Source organism: Sarcophilus harrisii, chromosome 6 (assembly GCF_902635505.1).
Source record: "Sarcophilus harrisii chromosome 6, mSarHar1.11, whole genome shotgun sequence".
NCBI lineage: Eukaryota > Metazoa > Chordata > Mammalia > Dasyuromorphia > Dasyuridae > Sarcophilus > Sarcophilus harrisii.
The window spans coordinates 246,089,187-246,114,901 of record NC_045431.1 but is presented as its reverse complement, the minus strand read 5'-3'; the positions used below and the strand labels follow the sequence as shown (position 1 = coordinate 246,114,901).

Below are 25,715 nucleotides of genomic sequence, written 5' to 3'. Positions count from 1 at the left end.
TTCAATTTCTGATCCATAATATAGGTATAATATCCACAGGATCTCAGAGAATTTGTTTGAACTGTGAACATGATCTTTGTAAAATATTTTGCAAAATAGTATCAGGTTAATATTAGCTATTATTGTCTATCATACATAAACAGACACTAACTCTAGCTCAGGTTAGATATATAGATTGTGAGAAATTTGCAAAATTTCATCAAAGTGGATAAGACCCTTTCCCTTTCTAATGAATTCCTTTGGAAAAAGTGTTTTGAGAAGTCTTTCTATGAACAGGTTTTGTGCCAATAAAATAATGACTATAAGTTATTATTATGATTAATATTATTATTAATAATTATATATATAATTAATATTATAATTAATATAGTCATTATCATTGTTAGGTAAGAGGAAGCTAGTTAGAGAAATGTCTTTGTAGAAAGAAATTCAAAAGCAGATTGTGACAGAAACTGCTGCACCTTTCCTAAATCACTTAACTTCACAGTGCCTAAAACCATTAAGACTATTATTTGTGGATAACACTGACGTTTCAGGAAAGACTTTCTTTCTCTCCTAGTATCGTCCTACTTTGATAAAATCATAGACCTCATCATTAGTATTAGAGAATGCATATATGATATGAAATATATGTTATGAGCAAATAATGATTTCCAATATAAATAACAAGGGAAAGTTGGATATTCTCATTCCAATTCCTTGACTTTTTGCTTTTTGGTCACTGTGTTTATATAACCTGTTATCAAAATTTACATACTCCAAAAATAGAGGGAAAAATAAACTAAATAATCCAAGTTTTTAAAGTAAAATAAGAAAAAGACTACTTAGCCATATATCTGAGTGCTGAGTAACGTAGCAATTAGTGTTAAGTAGAGGAAATATATCAAAATTGAATAATTAAATTAATGAAGTCAGGTGGAGGAACATAGATTTAAGGTAGCTAGACTGTATCTATTGGAAATCAAAGTCTTTAAAGCACATTCAGAGCATTGACAACCTAGAGAATGGAAATGGATTTGTGTGTGAAATAGTATCTAGATTCTGAAAGCCTTACTGAAAACTTAAGTTTTAGTCAATTCACAGTATCTAGCAATGAAAGTTTTTTAATAAAGGGCCTGTTTAGCATCTATAATCTATCTGTATGTATGCATGCGTATACATATTTTGCATTGAGATATGTTGGTCATCTTGCAAAATGGAATTAATCTAGGAAATGTAGTAAGGTGGATATGTGTATACATAGGACAAGTCAGTAGAGGTCCAATTAAATAAATTAACTCAAGAAGGCCCAGTTTGTTCAGTGAGGAATATATTTTCACTTGATGGATTGAATGGGATTGCAGGAGAATGGTCATATTAAGGGCTTTTAAAAATACCCTGATTGCCTCTCTAACATGGTAAGTAAGAATCATGGCTTTTCTATGTAATAAAGTGTTTATATTCTTTCCTTCTAGAATTTGGTATTCCCTACTCATGTTATTACAAGATGAATTACAGAAGCCCAGAAGACATAAGCAATTGTACCATCATCATGGAATTCTTCCTAATGGAGTTTTCCAGCATTCGAGAGCTGCAGGTCTTGCACGCCATTTTTTTCTTGCTTATATATATTGCAGCCATGATGGGGAATCTCCTCACTATTACTGCCATTGTCACTGACCCACACCTTCATTCTCCAATGTATTTTTTCCTAAGCAATCTTTCCCTGTCGGATCTTGGCTGCATCTCAGTCACTCTTCCCAAATTCATTGTGAATTCCCTGACAGGCAATCAAGCCATTTCTCTCCTGGGCTGTGCTGCTCAGGTTTTCTTCTATATATTCTTTGCTGCAACAGAACTTACTTTGCTTGTGGCAATGTCCTATGACCGCTTTGTGGCTATTTGCCACCCCTTACACTATGGGGTCACCATGACACCATTCCGCTGTCTTTGGGTGGCAATTGGTTCATGGGTTTGTTCGTTCATCTATTCAGCTCTACACACAGGAAACATGTTCCGTTTGCCTTTCTCAGGATCCAATATGATCCATCAGTTTTTTTGTGACATCCCTCATGTCTTGAAGGTCTCATCTTCTGAGGTTCGTGATACCGAGTATATACTCCTTGCCACCAGTTCCACTGTAGTTTTATTCTGCTTTGTTTTTTTAGTTATATCCTATACTTATATCTTCTCTGCTGTATTTAAAATGCCCTCTGTGGAAGGGCGCCTCAAAGCTTTGTCTACCTGTTCACCTCAACTGATTATCTTTCTTTTATTTGTTCTGGCTGGCATGGTCACAGTCTTAGGTCCCTTATCAGACACTTCCCCAGTGCAGAATCTTTTGATTTCAATGACTTACACAATATTGCCTCCATTTATGAATCCTATCATTTATAGTCTGAGGAACATGAAAATCAAGATTGCACTGGGTAGGATTATCAAAACTTTTTTTTTCCCCAAGAAGGAAATGTCCATCTTTGAAACAATTAAAAAGTAAGGAAATATGTGAGTAAGATTTCATGTCGAAGATAACAAGATAATTAGTCTAAAATGAAATTAATTTCTTGTTTTGTCTACAAATAAAAAAAAAAATCACCAAAACATTCAGCTTGGACAATTGTTTTATTTCAACAAAGGAATTGTTTACTTAAAATATTTTTAATTATTTACATCTTGGGGGACCCTATAAATCTATGTGCATTTAATAAATTATTTTGCCATGGATGTGATACAAAAAATTGAAATCAATAAACAAGTTAAAGGAAGATTGAGTTTTCTCATGGGCAACAAAATTTCATTACATAATTCTGAATTATAATAGAAGAATTCTCTTCCAAGAATAACCTTTGACTTCTCAGCTAGATATCTTTAAGGTTACTCTTTTTTTTTTTTTTGTACCAGAAATGACAGTTACCAACCTTAGCTTTTTAAACTATACTTCTATTTCAAAATTCAGTTCAATTGTCACCACCCACCTTCATGGAGCCTTCCATGATCCCCCATTGAAAACATTCTTTATTAGTGCATTTACTAAACTCTTTATTGCATTTCAGTTTAGAACTTCTCAAGAAAGGATGGAAAATTTTCAAGGAACCCCTAATGAATCTATTTCGCCTAAATAAACTGATAACATTAAAGATCCAGAGGGAGCAATTAACAAAGGCAATGATTTCTTTAAGTCTTATATAAAATGCAAAGTTACTTTCTTACTGTTTTGATCTAGGTAAAGGTGAGTCCTTCAGATAAACTTAATGGGATTAGAAAGCACTCAACTATTATCCTTTTGTGGCTTTATAAAAAGTGAGATAAAATTCTCTTTAAAAATCATTGGATTGGAACACAAAATTTTGCGAAAGTAAATACTAAAAACTACCTTTACAAGAATTTGGAAAAATAAAACAGTATTGAAAAAAAAAATCATTGTTTTCAGGAGACAACCTTGAGGAATGTCAGTGAATTCTAGCATTTTAAAAGATATCTAGTAATGAAAGATAAACTCCATTCTTGAGGGAGAATATGGTCTTAGATTCTGGGGACAAAAAACGAGGTACAAGAGAATTTCTCAGTTTATCATTTCCTTTTATTTCTCTAGTATTCTTTTCTAGGAGAACAACTTGCCAAAGGTGAAACATAATATATAACAAAAACAGATTAACTGTCATTAAAATTCTGTGAATGAGGAAGAAATCAACCTTTTCTGTTGGGAGATGAATTAAGGATAGAATCAGGCTTAGGAAACCCTGATGACTGAACTTCCCAAAAAATATCATGCATCCAGAGGGAACAAAAGGAGTATATACTCAGAAAGTAAGGGTCAAAAGGATATGCTGTGATTGAGATGTGGGTCACCAAGACTAAATGTGTTACCAAACAGTCATGCTTATATTAGTATATTTTGTGTGCCCATTTTTCCTAATGATGCTGTGCATCTGTTGAAGAGTGAATCTCAGATTTATGCAAGGGAGATACCTTGTTGCTAATGTTTGTATGATGACATCTCAGTAAGTCCCTTTGCTTTGAGCTAATTATGTCTACTCTTTGCCTATTCAAAGTAAGCACACCAAAATGTGTTCTTGATGTATAATTTGAAAAATTTGGTCAAATGAAACATCTTAATCCTTGAATACTCATCATTTGGGAGATTCATTTTCTGAGTTTGGGAAATAACAAACAGAAGTGCTATAATTGTATGCAAGATTGTTAAAAGCCTCCCGACTCCCGACTCTTGATTATAACCACATTCCTCTTTATTTGTATAAGCTTTTCAAATAGTACCATTACTTTATTTATTTTTAGTTTGGATTTTCCTATCTTACCTAGGCTGGCAGTGATGATTAATAAAAAAGCTTTGGTTAATCTGCTTTATTTCTAATTTGGGTCAGTTTGCTTCTTCAGGGAAAACTAGTCTCCCCATCCCTATCTTAGAAGTTCTTTCTAAAACTTGTGTTAGTACCAATTTTAATTTAGGTGCTCAATTGACTTGAGACCTATTGTGGTTTAGAACTCCAAAACTTAAGCTAATTACCAGCCTTAATCTTCTTCCCCATTCAAAAGTCCTTCCTCAACATAAATTTCTTTCATGATCTTTTCTCTCAGATGACACATTTGCATTCTCTAACACAGCTAAACTGACTTTTTTGGATCATAATGTTACCCTTATCTGTATCTTATTCACTTATGAAATTGTAAATTACTTTAGAACAATTTAAATATAACTAAACATTACATCTTTCCTAGTATCCAACAGAGTGTACACATCAAGCTTTATAAGTGCTTGTTAGATTGGAAAATTTATTTCAGGCAAGAATGAAATATTAATTTGTGGGATAATTTTTTCTTTCTTTTTTAAACTTGGTTTTGTTGATCTCTCTTTCATTGAATATCCATCTTTTCCTCTGAAATATTATGCTCAACTTCGCTGGGTATAGTTGATCTTGTAAATCAAGCTCTTATGTCTCTTGGAATATCATATCCTAAGCTGTCAAATTCTTTAATGTAGTATTCGAATTGTTTCTGACATTTTGCAGTATTTTCTCTTGGACCTGATAATTATGGAATTTGGGTACAATATTACTTGAAATTTTCCTTTTGGGATTTCATTCAAGAGATTAGTTGGTTATTCTTTCAATGACTATTTTACTTTCTGGTTCTGAATATCAGGGCAGTTTTTTTTTCTTTTGGTAATTTCTTGAAAGATACAATACAGGCTATATTTTTGATTATGACTTTCAGGTATCCAAATAATTCTTAAATTCTCTTTCCTGAAACTATTTTCCATTTCAGTTGATATATTGTTCATTTTCTTCTGTTTTTTTTTTTCATTTTGTTTGACTGATTCTTGATCTCTCATAGAGTCATTAGCTTCCATTTTCCAAATTTTAATTTTTAAGGAATTATTTTTCTCATTTAGCTTTTGTACTTCCTTTTCCATTTGGCTAATTCTACTTTTCAAGGAGTTGAGTTTTTCAGAAATTATTTTTTCCCCACTTTTTTCTTCAATTAATTTTTGTTTCCTTTTCCAAGCTATTGACTCTTTTTCATAATTCTTCTGAATAATTCTCATTTTTATCTCCAATTTTTCTTCTACTTTTCTTATTTGATTTTTAAAACCTTTTTTTCTTTTGAGCTCTTCCAAAGGACTTTTTAGGATTGAGACCAATTCATATTCCCTTTTCAGAATTCCCATGTGACCATTTTAATAGTCTTGGCCTCTTCTGAGTTTGTATTTTGATCCTCCATAACACCATATTAGCTTTTCATGGTCATATCTTGTTGATGGGGTTGGTGTTGTTGTTGTTGGTGGTGGTGTTTTTTGCTTATTTAAAAATATTGAGCTCTATACCTAGAGTACACATAACACTCTCCCAAATGCCTTATGCAGGGGACCAGACATCTGGTCACTGGCTTTCCACAGTAGAACTTCAAGTATTTTTGACTTGCTGGATGTGTTGGGGTGACCCAGCCTATTTATGCCTGTTGTGTAAGGTTTTTGGTCTGGAAAGTTGCTTCTGAACTAGGGCTAGAGGCCTCATAGCTTAGCTGCTCTACCACTAGCTAGTTAAGGCAGGACTGAGAAGCCATAAGTACTGATGTGTACTATGGTTAAGAGCCTCCCCCAGCTTGTCCAGACACTGTCAGCACTAGGTTGTACTTTCCCTTTACTCAAGTGAGACAAAACTTTCCTGAAGTCCTTCTAAACATTGTCTTAAATTGAAAAATTATTTTATTTCTCTTACTTCTGAATCCATTTTAAGGCTTGATTTAATGTTGTTTTTGAGGGAAGAGCTGACAACCTCCTGGTTTCTCCCTGCCATCTTGGCTCCCATATTTTTTTACTTTGAGTCAATGAAATCTGTTACATGAACCAGAGACTAGTTCTATTTAGGTCCACCCTACTTGTTAATATGCTCAGAATAGTAAGTATATTCCTGAGTCTAGTACAACCACAAATGATCTTTATGCCTTCTAACACGTTATTTCTCTTGCTAATTGTCTTCAACTAAACTAAAAACTAAAAAATGAGAGGCTTGAAGAGAATGCTCAAAAACTTCTTCCCAGAACTCACACTGTCCAGTTCCCTGATGGCTTTGTTTCCTACTCTCCAGGAATTGTACAGTTCTAATTCTTCTCTTTCCCTTACAACCTTAGAATGATTTGATTTTTTCCTTTTTGTCTATTTGATCACACAGGAATAAAAGTAGATGAATAAGTAAAATGACATATTATTTTCCAGTTTTCCAACAATTTTTGTCAAATAGTGACTTCTTATTCCAGAATTTGGAATTTGGGAGATTATCAAATATTATATTGCTATAGGCTTTAATTATTGATTATTGTGGGTATCTGTTCTATTCCATTAATCCACTACTCTATTTCTTAGTGGGTATTAAATGGTTTTGATGACTGTCACTTCATAATATAGTTTTAGCTTTGGTACTGCTGACCCACCATCTTTTGTATTTTTTTCATTAATTCCTTTGATATTCTTAGCCTTTTGTTCTTCTAAATGATTTTTATTATTTTTTCTAGTTCTATGAAATGATTCTTTGGCAGTTTCATTGGTATGGCATTGAACAAGTAGATCAATTTAGCAGAATTGTCATTTTTATTATATTAATTTGGCCTAGCCATGAACAGTTGATACTTTTCCAGTTGCTTAGATCTGACTTTATTTGTGTGAGAAGAATTGTGTTTTGGATTTGTCTTGGCAGATAGACCCCCCCAATATTTTATTTTGTGTACAGTTATTTTAAATGGAATTTTTCTTTCTATCTTTTGCTGATGAGCTTTGCCAATAATCAACAGAAATCCTGATGATTTGTATGAGTTTATTTTATATTGTACAACTTGGATAAAGCTGTGAATTGTTTCCAGTGGGTTTTTGAATGATTTTCTAGGAATCTCTAAGTATATCATCATATCATCTGCAAAGAGAAATAGTTCTATTTCCTCATTGTCTATTCTAATTCCTTTCTTTTTCTTTTCTTATTCTTAAAACCAACATTTCTAGTACAATGCTGAATAACATTGATGATAAGGGGCATTCTTAGTTCACCCCTGGTCTTATTGGGAATGCATAGAGCTTCTCTCCATTACAAACAATGCTTGCTGTTAGTTTTAGATAGATACTGCTTATTATTTTAAGGAAAGCTTCCTTTATCCCTTTGCTCTCTATTTAAAAAAATAGTAATAGGTGCTATATTTTGTTAAAAGTTTTTTTCTGCATCTTTTGAGATTATCTTATAATTGCTGTTGGTTTTGTTACTAATATAGTCAATTATGATAACAATTTTCCTCATATTAAACCAGCCCTGCATTCCTGGTATAAATCACACTTAGTCATAGTATATTATGCTGCTAATAAGTTTATGTAATCTCTTTGCTAATGTTTTATTTAAATTAATATTCATTAGGAAAATTGGTTTGTAATTTTCCTCCTCTGTTTTGGCCCTTCCTGGTTTAGGTATCAGTACCATATTTGTGTCACAGAAAGAATTTGGGAGGACCTCTTCTTTATCTATTTTTCCAAATAGGTTACATAGTCTTAGAATTAATTGCTCTTTCAGTGTTTGATAGAATTGTAGTGGTAATAATGCTAGTAGTGACAGTAGTACTAATGTTATGGTAGTAGTAGTTGTAGTAGTAGTAATGGTAGTAGTGGCAGTAGTAGTAATAATAATAGTAATAGTAATCACAGTAATAGAACAATGGTAGTAGTGACAGTAGTAGTTATAATAGTAGTGTGGTAGGATAGGACCCCTAGGGGACTCAGTGAATAAAATGCCAGGTAAAGAGTCAGGAAGACTCATCTTCCTGAATTCAAATCTGGCCTTGAACACCGAGTAGCTTGTGACTCTGGGCAAATCACTTGATCCAATTTGTTTCAGTTTCCTCATCTGTAAAACGAGAAGGAAATAGCAAGCCACTTCAATATCTTTACCAGGAAAACCCCGCATGGAGTCATGAAGAATTGGACATGACTAAAAAACAACTCATCAGCAAAATTAGTAGTAGCAGCAGCAGTAGTAGAAGTAGTAGCACTGTTATGGACAACTGGGATCTAATTCTGGTCAGCAGAATAGATCGTATCATATGAGATAAAGTGAATGACATAAGATGAAAGGCAACAGTTTATCAGCAAATCTCTGGTTTATTCCTATATATATATATATATATATATATATATATATATATAAAATTCTGCCCCATGCAGTATATATGTGTTTTCAAAGCACAGCAAGGTTGTTATTGGTTAAAGAAAAAGCATACATTATTTTTGCAAGCAACATCTGTTTTAGATAATTCTGTGTTATGACCTTCAGACATATATCTATAAAACAAGGTTATGTTTCCTATACTCAACATGTTAATTTTTATAACTTTATTTATTTATTTGCTGAGGCAATTGGGGTTATGTGACTTCCCAGAGTCACACAGTTAAGAAGTGTTAAGTGTCTGAGGTCAAATTTGAACTCAGGTCCTCCTGACTTCAGGGCTGGTGCTCTAACCACTGCTTAAAAGAAACTCCTCTATTTTTCTTTCTGGGAATTTTCATTCAAGTGCTTATGGTGCAAGAAGTTACCTGCTGATAAACCTCAATAGTATCTTATCTGCTCAACATTAGAATAGTGCCTCCCTGTCCCTGCCAATGCCTCAAATGTGGGCTGGTACCCTTGTAGGTTTCTAGTATTAATTATTCTAGTATTTTTCAATTCGTCTCTACATTTGTCAGTATATTCTATGGACCACATCATATAATTACCTGACTCCAAAAAAGCACCCATATCAAAAAATTCAAAAATCTGTCTTTGTTGTCCCAGATTATTGGAATCAGGTTTTTCTATGACCAGACTAATGACAATCCCTAAGTTGTAAAACATTTCATTCTTTTTTCTTGCTTTCATGAGTTCCCTTTCTAATAAGGACATAATTATTCCAGCTGTTGACTTGTAGGAGCCTTTGATGGTGGTGGAGGCCATGCTTCTTTTTCCTCATAACTAGGGCAACCAGGTAAGGTATACACCTTTTCCTTCGGTAAAGGTGTATACCTTACCTGGTGGCCCTGGCCTCTTTGTGATACTTAAACTTTGTCTCCCTCAGGTCACTCTTCTGCAAAATGAGTATAGCATTATTATTATTATTATGTGTTATCTATATTAATCTTTCTGCTGTTTTAGTCCCCATTAATCTTAATGTAGAATGATATATCCATGAAGTAACAAAAAGAGAAATTGTGTCAGATCCAAGAAGATTTACATAAAGTCCCCCTTCTAATATTGTAACTCTGTGTCTGTGGGAAAGTCCCTCATTCTTACAGTGTAAAGATAGGTAATATTTATATGACTCTATGATTTGTAAAAATCCTTTACAAACATGATTTCAATTCATTTTCATAATAACTATGACATCATGCTATTATTTTTTACCATTTTATAGATGAAGAAACTGAGGCAGATAACAAAGCCATTAAAATTACTGAATTTTACTGAATTACTGAAGTCTTCATCATCAAATAATTCATCACCTAAAGATGAATCTGACAGGAATAAACCTCTCAGAATTTGGCTAGGGCTATGCCAGACATAGCAAGTTTAATCTATTGATAGTATTCTGCTCAAAGTCCTTATTCTTGGGTAGATCTTAGGGGAGTTTGTGCTTCACCAGCTCTAAGAACTTTTCTATATATAGATATAAGGCATTTTGAAGATACAGTGGAGAGCTTTGAGAGTCACAGTGACAATTAAGATGCAAGAGAGGATTCAGGCAAGAATGTGCAGGGAGGCTTCCCTGGAATATACACTGACCCATTGACAAGGGGCAACTTCCTCCAAGGATTTCAAATACACTAAATATTCATGTAAATGGCAATACTAGACAATATTTATATGGTATTTTAAGTTTTACAAAGCACTTTATATATGTTATCTCAGCTGATCCTCACAGTAGCTCTGTGAAGTAGGTCTTGTAATTATTCCCATTTACTATACAGGAAGCTCTTAGAGCTTCCTGTATATATATGATCTCCCAAAGGTTAACTCCTCCTTCTGGAGAGAGAGGGATTCTGGATTATCTCCCAGAGTGCTCTCTGGACCTAAGGGAGGTGTGAATTCCGATATCTCTTTCTAAGCCCTGAAGTCTCCCAAACGTGTGAACTCCATTGAGTACTTAGATACTTATGAGCTCCCTAAAGGTGTGAACACAAGCATCGTTTCTATCAGTTGTACTTAGTACCTTGTTTCAAGTTCTGGCCCAAAATATCTCCTTCTAAGATCAAACCAATCATATTGAACCATGCTAAATTAGATAATTATTGTCTCTATCAACTCTAATGGTTTAACAGTTTGTAAAGATTCCAACAATTTACAATAGAGAAAATAAAGGCTGAAACAAATTGAATGATTCGTACCAAGTCCCACAGCAAGGTGGAAGGATTTGAGCTTTGTTCTTACCAGAGTCCAAGTCCAGTGATTTATCTACTGTGTCCCTACAGACCTCAGATGGTTTAACTGACCTGTTTGGGAAGCTTAAATTAAATGAGAAAAAATAAAGTGAAATCAATAAAATGAGAGTAGGACATCAATATTGTTAATATGTGGTTTCCTATGTCAATGTGAGGATTAACTTGATCAGGATTAACAAGACAGCAGAGATCCTTATGGGAAATTATGTTACTTTTTTAAAAGAGTTTGACATTCGTGATCTAGAAAAAAACAGTTAACTAAATAATTAACTGACCTGGGGAGCTGCCACATTATTTATCATTTTATTTATAAAGCATTAAACATCTACTATATATCAGCCATTGTACTAAGGCTTTTACAACTATTATCTCATTTATTCTTTATAATAATCTCTATTTTACAGTTTAGGAAACTGAGGCAGACCAAGTCAGGATCACTCAGCTGGTAAATGTCCAAGACAATATTTGAACTCAGTTCTTTAAGCCTAGCATTCTATCCACTGAACTTTAAGTAATTAGGAGGATTTGGATGAGGTTTACTTGCAGAAATTGCCTGTGTGAAATTAGAGAGCCTAGGATGCTGGTCAGCACCATGGAAAGTGGAGCTTGGAAAGTGTTCCTTGAGGACAATCACTGACTTGGCTGCCTGTCACAGCTACAATTACACAAGGTCTGATCAGTTCAGATAGTTACCTCAAGGAGTTCTCCACAGCTAGAGCCACCATCTAGGGAGTTACTGAAGAGGTAACACCCCAGGCTGATGTTGGGCAACAAATGGAGATCCTTGGTGATCTTTTCTATGGCACTGGGCTTCCCTTAGGCTATCTTACGTCAATTTACTTTATATGGCCAGTATACTGAGCCCAAATGGTTGCTGGCTGTCAGATACAGTCTATTGGTCAGTGAACAGGGTTTCTGAGACAAATGAGCAACAATAATGAGGTACTTAAGATGGGCACAGACAAAATTGGATGCCCACCATTTGACTTAGAGATATTTCTGGCCTAAAAACACATCTGGAAGATTCTCCCAGCCCTACCCAGAGAATTATGGGCCCTGCATTTATGCACAAAGGCAGAACCAGATCACTCTTCAATGGCCATAAAATGGTATTTCAGTAACATGAAGTACTTGGTTTCTCTAATTATTCCCTACAAATTTATCTCCTTGCTCCTGGTTTTTTGCTGACATCATTTAATTTAATTGACTTAGAGATGGTTCTATGCCTGATTCCTCACAACATCATCTGAATCCCTAACATTTTGAGGTCCCTTGGAAACCCATAAATCTCTTTTTGAGGTTAAAAGGCTCCAGTTTTTTCAGTAAGTTCTCATGTGCTATTCCTGGGGCCTTAAGCCCTTCTTCAAGGTGGTTACCCTATTTCTAAAAACTTTCCATATTGACAAAGTCCTTCTTAAAATGAAAATTAACTTTGAATTATAAAGGTTTTCTTAAGAGGGTAGTTTGCAATAGGACTAATATCCTTATTCTTGCAAGACATACATCAGCCTAATCCAATGCTGTATTAGTTTTTTCATTGCTATATCACACCCCTGACTCATATTCAACTCGTGGTCCAATAAACTCTCCTGATTTTTTTTTCTTGAGATATATCTGTTTAACCATGATTTTTCTCTCATGTCCTTGAGAAAATGACTGTTTATAAAACTTAAAATGTGATCTTTTATATTTATCCCTCTTAAATTTCAAAATAATTTCTTTGGTCCAAAGATTTAGATTGGTGGAAGAAATATGTTATTTTTCCAAGGCTCAAAACTTAGAACTCAAAAAGTTCATTCTCACTGTCACTGTCAGTGGGGATAGGCAGGAGGCCAGATTCCCTGTCCCTTAGGCTCTGGCCAGATACAGGGACCTCAGTCAGAGAATAATTTGCTCGGAAAACCTGCCTTGCCCCGGGGCTCTGCACCTGGGTCTCTAGCAATAAGTAGAACATTTGCTTGCTTGGAAATATGCTTCCAAATATACTTCTTATCTCCTGAGATTTGGCTAACTTCACAAGTTGTAAGAAGACCATAACACCCATTGACCCCTCCTGAGAATGAGACTGGGGGTGCAGGGAGGAGGGAGTTCCTAGGATTGTACTCTTGTCAACAAGCAGGCTTCTCTGGTGATTATGGATTGCCAGAAATTGCATCAGCTCAGGGCCTGGGCAAGGTAACAAGGTCAGAAAGTGTGATCATCCGTGACAGAGTCTGGCCCCTCAGGCTCCCAAACCAGATGGCTTTTAAAACTTTCTATCCCTCATCTATTCTACCTCAGTCCTTTGCCTACAGTAAATAATAGTTATTGAGAGAATGAACAGTACTAATATTAATAATAAAAGTTAACATTTACATATTTATTTACATATATGACAACTCACCTCATTCTTAAAACAATTCTGTGAAGCAGATAGCATTATTACTACTATTTTGAACATAAAGAAAATGAGAATGAAAATCATTGAAAATGAGGATGAAAAGCATTAAATGCCTTGCCCAGGGCTTTCTAGCTAGTATCTCAGCCAGTCCACAATTTCCTAATCCCTAATCCAGAGCTCTACCCAATATGCTCCCAATTTGCCTAATTAAATAGGAACTTAAATTAATATAATATTTTAATAAATCACTTCTTTCACAAAAATCCATGATTTCAGAGCAGAACATACCAGCAGATAGATTCATGGGATGAATTAAGTAAATCAAGGAAGGGTTGAGTTATAATACCACAATTGCTTCTTTTGAAAGTGTCTCTTCAAATTATCTCCCTGCCCACAATGTGTGTGTAAGCATGAATATATTGATATATAGTTAGTGGGAAATACATATGAGAGGTGGTTCCAGAACAAGGAGCACTTGAAAGAAGGGTCACTTATTTCCATTAAATTATTCAACTAATTTTGGCCCCTGAAAGCACAAGAATAAACCAGATATGATGCCTTCCTCATTCAGTTTGCCATGTATATGAGTTGTATAGATAATTTTACTCATGTAAATGACTTCTTATTTATAAATTTGTACACATATACATATATATTTGCTTCCTGTCTCCCTGTTTAGATTGTAATCTCTTTGGGGACAGGGACTATGGTGAGCCTCTTTTTTTTAATCCCTAGCACTTAGCACTGTTCCTGGCACATAGTAGGGCTTATAATAATAATAATAATAATAGGCCTATTGCCTAAAATAAAAAGTGTAAGAAGGATAATAACTAACCTTTTACTTTGACTTCATATTTGTAGAACTTTTCCCTCCCTCCAGGACCAGGAGACAGAAGTTTAATTACTATTAGTCTCATTTTACAGAGTTGAAAGCTGATTCTTTGACTCAAAATGACTTTTTCATTCATGACCACATAAATAACAGAAATGCAATTTGAACTCATGATTTCAGGCTCCAAACCTAATATCACATTGCCTCTGAAAATATGGCCTGTGTCAGAGAAGAAAGAGCTACTATCTGATTAAGAGGGGCAATAGTATGAAAGTCTGATAGAAGATGATCATTTGAATTTGGCGTTGGAAAATAGATGTTTTTTAAAACTTGGCCTTGAAGAATAAGTGGTAAAAATTATAAAGAAAAGCCATTACAAGAATCAATAATAGTGAGAGCAAAGATTGGGGAAAAGATCACATAATTGGATTTGTAATAACTAAGATTCAATGAGATACCAGTTTAACTTGGAGTAGAACTGAATGAACATTTTTGATGACAGAGAAAACAGTTTAATCTTTACAACAGAGAAACCAATATTTAATATTTAATAGGGAATGACTAACCATATTTTGGCTAGGGTAGGATTACTATGATTATTCTTTAGAAAAAAAAATTTACAAGGTCCATGTAAGGGCAAAATATTACAAGAGCAGTTATGAGGTTGGATTTAAGCAGGAAAAGCAGCCTATCAGGGAGGACACAGTCAACCTGACTGCATCACTGCTGACTAGGAAATCATCCTCTAAGTTACCAAATTATGATTAAAGAAAGAACAGATTGATTTTGTGGTAGCCCTGAAATCTCTTCCTCAATCAATTCCCGAGAAATCATGACTTCAGGCCTCTTCCTCTTGCTAGACCTCACTATCTCTGCCGACCAGAGATCAGTGCGACAGGAGTGTAATTAGAGTCTGTCTATTTTTAGTGTTTGTCTTTTATTCTGCTCTCTATTTATTTTGACTATTATCCAATTTTATTTATATGGATGTGCTCTATAGTGGAATGAGGCTTTCCTTTTTGTTTACAGAAATGAGCAAGAAACAAAATAGGGGTCCAGCAGTTGGGGCTTAGGATGGAATATTTTGTGCCATATGAAATGAAGAGTATGACAGATTTCGTGACATATACTGAGAAGTATAAACTTCTGAAGTGGGACATTAAAAAATCACAAAACTATTCTATGATAACATTGGGAAAGCAGGTTTCAAAGGCTTTGCAACTCTGATCAAGACAGTAATCAGTAGTAACTTCAGAAGACTGAGGATGGAGAAAAGATCAGAAATAAGTGAGGGGGTTAGAGAGCAAGAAAGTGAGATAAGAATTTAGGACAGGGCCCATGGTTTACACTTTTGCTTGGCTATACACATTTGTTCCAAGAAAGGCTTCTATTTGCATATTGGAGGAGACTGGTAAGATAAGTTGTCAGATATAAATAAGAATTTTTAAAGCATAAATAAAATATTTTAATTGTACTGAAGTAAATGAAAAGGGACATAAAATGCTATTTCAATATAAGTATTTAAAACAATATATGATTATGTATCTAATATATGAGATTATATTCATGTACACATTTCTATATAGAGATAGGGTTTTATATATATGCATATCTATTACTATTTCTACCTCTGCATATATATACATATATATGTATAAATACATATATATGAATATATATATACCCATATCATTATGACTATATATAGACAGGTTTTGGGGCATTGATTTATATGAGGCATTTGGTAGTATTGTGGATAGATTGCCGGGCCTAGCGTCAGGAGCACTGGAGTTCAAGTTACACTTACTAGATGGATAACCCTGGATATATAATTTTATTTCTATTTTCTCAGTTTCTTCAACTATAAAATGTAAATAATGATAGCATCTACCTTCTAGGATTAGTGTAAGTTTGAAATAAGATAATATTTGTTAAAATTACTTAGCACAGTACTTAGCATATGGTAGAAGCTATATAAACACATCTATGTATGTATATACACAGAGATCTAAACAGTTATACTATAGATATAGATATAGATATAGATATGGGTGCATGTAAATTTATATATATATAATTGTATATTTATAAATAATATGTAGATATATAAATTATATATGTAATCATATAAACATATTTGTTTTTGAATAAATAGATATTTTGATGTTGGATTTCACATTCATGTAAACATAAATATATATGTGTGTGTGTGTGTGTGTGTGTGTGTTTGTGTGTGTGAATAGATAGAGATATAGAGAGATATCTGTAGCTAAAATTTCTCCTTCCTAATCAGATGCTCAAACTCTAACCTATAATTTTCCCTTGCAAAGTCAAAACAATGTTCAATGGTCACACGATTAGTGTGGGAATTGAATAAACAATATAGACGCCATCTTGTGATAATTTTTGGAGTTAACCCAGTTCTGGAGTAGAACCCAGTTCTACTCAATTATGGTTCTAATCAAATTTCTATCTTGTGACAAACTTTTTTAAATTATGGGAATCCTGAGAAAACTTGATTGTATTGTTAGAACCTAGCCCCATGGTTGAGAAGGTGGACCACTTTTCTCTGACCCTTAGAAACCCTTAACTATAGAACTGGATTATATTGACCAGAAAGCCTACCAGACCTGAAGACTGAGGCAAGGAGTTTTCTCACAATTATGCATCTCAAGAACCTCTAGATCTTAACTGAAAACTGGCCCCTTACTGATCAATCAATTCCTTTGATTGAATATAGTTTCATGGGGGCAGCGGGACATATCCTTTTCTGATTCTAAGGAACTGCATCTGTTTGTTCTCTAACTCCACTAAGTTGGAACTTAGTCCAACTTTCTCGCAAGTTTACTTGGTCATAAACTTTCTACAATTAGAGATCAGATTACTTAATTTGTATCATGGCTGTACCTTATTGTTTTCTTTAAATTATTTGGTCTAAGTTGATTAATTGCTCTTAATATACAAAAATCTGTTTCACTCTATATTCAATACCTTTAGACTGACTAGATAGTTTGAGTGACCTGTTTATCAAACTTATTTTGCAAATAAACTTACCACTTTTCATGTCTTTCTCCCTCTTGCTCTTAATGGCAAAGACATTGGAAAACATTTATCCATGTTTATCTCAAACCAACACCAGTAGAACATTTCACGTTACTGCTAAGATCAGCAAATTCCAGATTTCTTGATCACTCTTTTCACAGGTTAAATTCTCCACTGCTGAGTTTTAGTGCTTAGTGCCCAGAAGATTTCCTATTTTCTTTCCTTTAGCCCTTCAGCATACACTGTGAGTCACTGAAACATATTCACCCAAACCTGATTGGTCAGATAGAGAGGCCAAGGATAAGTGCTAAGATATCACCAAGAGAAAAAAAAGATATCACCAAGAGAATCTGGCTCAGTAGATATTAAATGGAAAAATTGTCCAATATATATATTGGTGTTTTAGTTTTTATTTGTAGACAACACATTAAAACAATACATTATACTATTGATGTCATTTTTAGGGTAGTTCTATCATTACTTGGGCATGCAAGACCTGATTCATACATTCTCTTAATTTTTAATTATTTCAAAGACAGACATTTCCTTCTTGGGAAAAAAGGTAATTTTGATGATCCTGGCCAGTGCAACCTTGATTTGCGTATTTCTCAGACTATAAATAATAGGATTCATAAATGGAGGCAAAATTGTGTAAGTCATTGAAATCAGAAGATTCTGGATTGAGGAAGTGTCTGAAGGATGACCAAAAACACTGACCAAGCCAGCAAGAAGGAATAAGAGAAAGATAGTCAGTTGAGGTGAACATGTAGACAAAGCTTTGTAACGCCCTTCCACAGAGGGCATTTTAAATACCGTGGAGAAGATGTAAGTATAGGATATGATTAAAAAAACAAAGCAGAATAAAATTAAAATGGAACTGGTGGCAAGGAGTACATACTCAGTATTACGAACCTCAGGAGATGAGACCTTCAAGACATGAGGGATGTCACAAAAAAACTGATGGATCACATTGGATCCTGAGAAAGGCAGACGGAACATGTTCCCTGTGTGTGCAGCTGAATAGATGAACCCACTGAGCCATGAACCAGTTGCTGCCCAAAGACAGCGGATTGGTGTCATGATTACTCCATAGTGTAAAGGGTGGCAAATGGCCACAAAGCGGTCATAGGACATAGCCACAAGCAAAAAAATTTCTGTTGCAACAAAGAAGATAAGGAAGAAAACCTGAGCAGCACAGCCCAGGAGAGAAATGGATTGAATGCCTGTCAGAGAATTCACAATGAATTTGGGAAGAGTGACTGAGATGCAGCCAAGATCCAACAGGGAAAGATTGCTCAGAAAAAAGTACATTGGAGAGTGAAGATGTGGGTCAGTGACAATGGCAGTGACAGTGAGGAGATTCCCCATCAGGGCTGCAATGTATATGAACAAGAAAAGAATAGCGTGCAAGACCTGCAGCTCTCGGATGCTGGAATACTCCATAAGGAAGAATTCCATGATGATGGTACAATTGCTCATGTCTTCTGGGCTCCTGTAATTCATCCTGTAACAATATGGGTAGAGGTTACCAAATTCTAGAAAGAGAGAATAGAAACACTTTATTACATAGAAAAGTCATGAATTTCAATCTATTCTTACTCATCATGTTAGAGAGGCAATGGATAGATAGACCATTTTAAAAAGCTCATAATGTGATGATATTTCAGGCATCTTGACATTATTCCACGCACATTTTCCATGCAGTTAAATGATATTCTGTGAATATATACTCAGTATTACAAACCTCAGGAGATGAGACCTTCAAGACATGAGGAATGTCACAAAAAAACTGATGGATCATATTGGATCACGAGAAAGGCAGACAGAACATGTTCCCCGTGTGTACAATTGAATAGATGAGCCCACTGAGCCATGAACCAATTGCTGCCCAAAGACAGCAGAATGGTGTCATGGTGACTCCATAGTGTAAACGGTGGCAAATGGCCACAAATCGGTCATAGGACATCGCCACAAGCAAAGCAATTTCTGTTGCCCCAAAGAAGATAAAGAAGAAAACCTGAGCAGCACAGCCCAGGAGAGAAATAGCTTGATTGCTTCATATCTTTTAACCCACTCTGTACACCTGAAATGACCTGAGCTATAGTTGGTTTCTGTTTATATGGGATACAACAAAAGTAATAACCAATAATTAATTAATTATTAATTGTATTTATTAATGGTAGTCTTTTGCAAAATATTTCTACAAATATCATATTCTTAGCTTAAACTCTATGAGATGTTTCAAGTATCATATCCATGTTATGCATGAGAAATTAAAGTGCAGCGCAGTTAAATGATATCCTGTAACACAGGTTCTATGCAATTATTCTCAAACTTTTTTTTGTTCTCAATATCCCTGTATTATATTAAAATTTGTTGAAAATATGTCCATAGGGTTTTATGTGGATTGTGTTTGTGGATATTTGCCATATTAAAAACAAAAACTTATTTTGAAATTGTAGACCCTCTGAAAGGCTATCAATCAATATCTGTTTCAGCTTCTTAGAAATGTGGGACCTACCTAATATGTCTATTGAATAGGCAGAAGTTCCTTAAAGCTCCATAACTGAAGAACTGCTGGAGTCCTGGAAGAAATCATTTGGAGGGAATTTTCAAAATGAATTACAGGATTCATTGGACCATACTTTGAGAACCAATAGAGGAAGGATTTAAACCGTAGTTTTTCTTAAATTAAGTCTGTCATTCCATAACGACTCTGTAAAGAGTAATTCCATAGGCAGATTTCAAGCCCAAGACTTCTAAGACCCATTCTATTAATTAAACAAATTGGCCATTCAGAAATGAAATAGCAAAGAAAAATAAATACCTGAGTGAAGAGTTGTGGCATTTCTCCTCGCCAAAGTTTGTATTGATTATTTTTCTTCACCAAATAAAAGGTGATCAACAGTATCCACAGATAACCTCTGTCTTCACTGTATTGGTTCACTTTTCATTTGGATCTTCAGAGGCAAAGAGAGCTGATACTGTCCGATGTGAGGCTATTAGATTTGCTGAAATATTTGATGAACCTTATGAGAATGAAAATATACTGCCCAATGTCCTTTGGAGAAATGGTTCCTGAAGTCAGCGCAGAGTCATAGCTATAATCTCATCCTTATTAACCACAAATTCTCTGGCCTTTCCCTTGAGTGTAATTAGTTGAGGTAAAGGTCTTTTTATTAGCAACATGAAGAAAGGACTTCACCCTTTTACGTTATTTGGTCCATTAGGACTTCTGTAGTCCATGAGGATCTTCCATTCAATATAGTCCAAAATGCAAGTTCATTTTATTTGGTTCTTTTTAAGTGTATTTCTAAAGGATACTGGTTTTCATGGAAAAAAATTGTGTATATCAAGACAGTCATATTTATTTTTCCTTCCTTCCTTCCTTCCTTCCTTCCCCTATATAACCTATGTACAGATATATATATATATATATAAGTATATACATATATATAGCATATTTGTGCATATATTTGCATATACATATATTTGCATATGCATTGGGTGTGTATATACTTTAAATGTGCTTTTTTCATATTCTTTTCATATTCTTTCCCAAATTTAATAGAATGTCTGCTGCATGAGAGCAGTATCCATCTTTCTGACTTTAAAAGATCCTATTGAAATAAACTTCCTGCTCTTATCTCTTCTTTGTCTCTCTTCATTCCAGTCTATCCTTCATTCAGTTATCATCGTGGTCTTGCCAAAGCACAGATCTGACTGTTATGTACTATTTAATAAACTTTACAAAATAATCCCTCGCATATACCTCTTTATAAGGCCAAAAATGTATAGGATTTTCCCTTCCCAGCTCCTAAATTCCTAATTTCATTCTACTATTCTATTTCATTCTACTAATACTTGTATGTGTTTCTATATATATATATTCTACATATATTCATACTTATACATATTTGTATATATTCATACCTATACTTTGACCAGAATCCTACCTACTATCATTTCTTGTTGTATTTGTGTGTTTGTATGTATATGCAAACACACATCATACACATACACAGATATGAATGACATGTTATTGGGCATTTACCCCCCCCCCAAAAAAATACCACACATTTTTATCTTGCAAAGTAAATATATTATGTATGTACACATAGAGAATTATTTATGCATATTTACACATATATAAATGCATAATATACACAATAAATACATAAATATAAAGGAGATGACATGAGTGAAACATGGTGAATCCTTTTCTTTCCTAACAGCCTGTTGACTATTACCACCTTATCCTACTGACAAGTCAAATTAAACTCCTGGACAAAATAATTTGAAAGAGATTTTTATTCCTGAAAAGGAAGCCCAGAAACTTACAAGAGCAGAACCAAGATGGTGGAACAGACAAAGTATTCAGCTGAGCCCTTCCAACATTTCCCAGGAAACGAATTAAAATAATGTCTCCAATCAAATCAAAGGCAGAGCCAACAATAGGTCAGAATGAGACAGTCTTTCAGGCCAAAACAACTGTGAGTTTGGAAAAAGACACTTGTCACCTAAGGTTGGATGCTGGCCCAGAGGCCACATGTATAAAATATCAGTGGTAGGACTCGGTGGTGATGACAGAAGGGAAATTAAGTTTGGGAATTCCCAGAACAGAATTGGTAAGGGAACCTGACAATTGAAAGAAACTAAAGGGGTCTTCAGTGCTAGCCCTGGATGCAGGACCAAAAACTGTTTTGACAACTCCATTGCATATAACCACTTCTGAGACAAAGTTCAAGGATAAGGAGGAGCAGTTTCTGTCAATAGGAAATGGAAGCCCTAAGGAGCAGTATCAGTTCAAGTCCAAGAGATCAGATTCCTGGATACAGACCAGAGTGTAGCCCAGGAGAGCAGTGACCACACCTCTTCTAAGACCATAGGATGTTGGAAGCCTCAAAATCTTCTAAATGCCCAGAATTAGCTCTGAAATCATTTGTTTATTTCTAAAATTACTTCTTCTCTAAAACCCTTGCCTCAGTGAAATCTGGTCTTTGAATCATCATACTCTGTGTCTATAATTAATTCCTGGAGATCCCTTCATCAATCAATGTCAAAAAAGTATGGGTACATAATTTCTCCATCCCAAACAACACAAAGGAGGCATTCCATAAAAAAGTTTTATGATTGACTGACTTTCTGAGAGCTCTGACATCTTTTGCTTCACTTTATCTTTCAGAAGGTACTCTGGAACACTGAAGAAATTCTCCTTGAATTTCTTAATGGTTCCTCATTTATAGGAAATTTATTTGGAGATCCATATTTCTACACTGAGAGAATTTTAGTTACATATGTGATAAATAATGATGATAAATTAAAAAATATCAAACATTTTCCTTAAGTTATTCTTATAAACATAACAAACCTAGACACATTTCTTATTTCTTGGTTAATCCTAGTCCTGAGGTCAATCCATTCTACAATGAGGTGCTTTTCTCTTAGACAAAAAATTGCATTTGCATTGCTTCTCTGGGCTATAATTTACCCATTGACTTCTTTTTTCTTGTTGATTGCATAAGGAATTCAGTGGTTTGTATAATTGCTATAAAGTAGTTATCTATTTAGTCTTTATTGATTAATAGATTGATTGAATTTGGTCCTCTCTGTTCCTGTCCTGTAATAAGAACACTAGTAATATTATTTTTCATCTTATATCTATAGATTCTTGGTCCAATGCCTCATGAATAACCCTTTGTGTGTGTATATATGTGTGTGTATGTGTGCGTGTTTTGTTGTTGTTTTTTAGAAATTTGTTGAAAGATTTTGAATGGACTGATATTTTGCATTATTGTTAGATGGGATTAAAGTATACTTCTCCTTCCTTCTCTAGGATATTACCTGTGTGACAAATTTACAAAAAGGAAACAAAAAATCAAAGTGTCCTAAAGTTTTAAAGGAGGTCACAATGTATACAAGTATATAATAAAACATGTCCTTCACCCATTGCACAAAGTCCCCCAAAATAATGTATTCACACAGACCAAATAAATTTATTTGAGGAACTCAAAGGGTCAATATCTTTACTTGGATCATGCTCACAACCAGAATTGTGTTATGGAGCAATATCCAAAACAGAACTTTAGATTGGTTCATGTCCACAATTCTCACTTAAACATTCAAGAAAAACTCCAGATATAGGTTATAGAGAGGCCTTTACCTCCACCATCACAGAAAATGCATATGATACAAAAGACTCAGGTGAGCCAAAGAAATACAGAAGCAAATATTGTTCAAATAGCAAATCATAGTATGACAGACTCATCACTTCTCATGTCCTTCTCCCTCTCCCTCTCCCTGCTCTTAAAGGCAAAGACATTGGAAAACATTTGTCCATGTTTATCTCAAACCTACACCAGTAGAACATTTCATGTTACTGCTAAGATCAGGAAATTCCAGATTTCTTGATCACTCCTTTCACAGGTTAAATTCTTCACTGCTGAATTTTAGTGATTAGTGCCCAGAAAATTTCCTATTTTCTCTCCTTTAGCCCTTCAGCATACACTGTGAGTCACTGAAACATATTCACCCAAACCTGATTGGTCAGATAGAGAGGCCAAGGGTAAGTGCTAAGATATCACCAAGAGAATATGGCTCAGTAGATATTAAATGGAAAAAAACTGTCCTCTCTCTCTCTCTCTCTCTCTCTCTCTCTCTCTCTCTCTGTATATATATATATATATATATATATATAGGTGTTTTTCTTTTCATTTGTAGATAATACATTAAAACAACACATTAAACTACTGATGTCATTTTTAGGTAGTTGTATCATTACTTGGGCATGCAAGACCTGATTCAGGTCTCTTACTTTTTAATTGTTTCAAAGACAGACATTTCCTTCTTGGGAAAAAAGGAGGTTTTGATGATCCTGGCCAGTGCAACCTTGATTTGCATATTTCTCAGACTATAAATAATAGGATTCATAAATGGAGGCAAAATTGTGTAAGCCATTGAAATCAGAAGATTCTGGACTGAGGAAGTGTCTGAAGGATGACCAAAAATACTGACCAAGCCAGTAAGAAGGAATAAGAGAAAGATCATCAGTTGAGGTGAACATGTAGACAAAGCTTTGTAACGCCCTTCCACAGAGGGCATTTTAAATACCGTGGAGAAGATATAAGTATAGGATATGATTAAAAAAAGAAAGCAGAATAAAATTAAAATGGAACTGATGGCAAGGAGTATATACTCAGTATTACGAACCTCAGGAGATGAGACCTTCAAGACATTAGGGATGTCACAAAAAAACTGATGGATCACATTGGATCCTGAGAAAGGCAGACGGAACATGTTCCCCGTGTGTACAATTGAATAGATGAGCCCACTGAGCCATGAACCAATTGCTGCCCAACGACAGTTGAATGGTGTCATGGTGACTCCATAGTGTAAAGGGTGGCAAATGGCCACAAATCGGTCATAGGACATCGCCACAAGCAAAGCAATTTCTGTTGCCCCAAAGAAGATAAAGAAGAAAACCTGAGCAGCACAACCCAGGAGAGAAATGGCTTGATTTCTTGTCAGGGAATTCACAATGAATTTGGGAAGAGTGACTGAGATGCAGCCAAGATCCAACAGGGAAAGATTGCTCAGAAAAAAATACATTGGAGAGTGAAGGTGTGGGTCAGTGACAATGGCAGTGACAGTGAGGAGATTCCCCATCAGGGCTGCAATGTATATGAACAAGAAAAGAATAGCGTGCAAGACCTGCAGCTCTCGGATGCTGGAATACTCCATAAGGAAGAATTCTATGATGATGGTACAATTGCTCATGTCTTCTGGGCTCCTGTAATTCATCCTGTAACAATATGGGTAGAGGTTACCAAATTCTAGAAAGAGAGAATAGAAGCACTTTATTACATAGAAAATCATGAATTTCAATCTATTCTTACTCATCATGTTAGAGAGGCAATGGATAGACCATTATAAAAAGCTCATAATGTGACCATTCTCCTGCAATCTCATTCAATTCATAAAATGAAAATATACATTTCACTGTGCAAATTGGGCCTTCTTGAATTGACTTAATAAGACCTCTGCTCCTGACCTGCCATACAGACACATACACACACAGACACACACACACAGACACACGCACACAGATACATACATCCTACAATCCCAAGACTGATACTTTTCTGCAAGATACTAGCATAACCTGATATAAAACATGTATCTATATACATAGATACAGGTAGATCATAGATGACTGGCTAGCTAGATGACAGACATGTGTATTATCAGACACACTGTGCTGACTACAACTTTAGTTTTCGTTGATATTCCAGGGACTTGACACTATTCCATGCACATCTGCATTTCCATTCTTTAGGGTGTCAAAGCTCTGTTGTCTATTTCAGCCTCTTAGAAAGATGGGACCTACTTAATATGTCTATTGAATGGGCAGAAGTTCCTTAAAGCTCCATAACTGAAGAACTGCTGGAGTCCTGGAAGACATCATTTGGAGGGAACTTTCAAATTGAATCACAGGATTATTGACTCAGAGTTACATGGGATTT

The 25,715-nt window shown here is 34.8% G+C and overlaps 1 protein-coding gene across 1 annotated transcript; it reads right to left on the bottom strand.

Annotated features, from left to right (window-relative positions):
* Window positions 1–24,003: 24,003 nt before the first annotated feature.
* On the bottom strand, window positions 24,004–24,969 carry LOC111721478 (olfactory receptor 14I1-like). Its single transcript, XM_023506448.1, has one exon. The coding sequence runs from the start codon at window positions 24,967–24,969 to the stop codon at window positions 24,004–24,006; it is 966 nt and encodes a 321-aa protein (XP_023362216.1).
* Between the last annotated feature and the right edge of the window lie 746 nt (window positions 24,970–25,715).

What these genes read in the sequence shown, in the direction of transcription:
- LOC111721478 (XM_023506448.1), bottom strand. Translation starts at nt 24,969, where the DNA reads ATGAGCAATTGTACCATCATCATAGAATTCTTCCTTATGGAGTATTCC.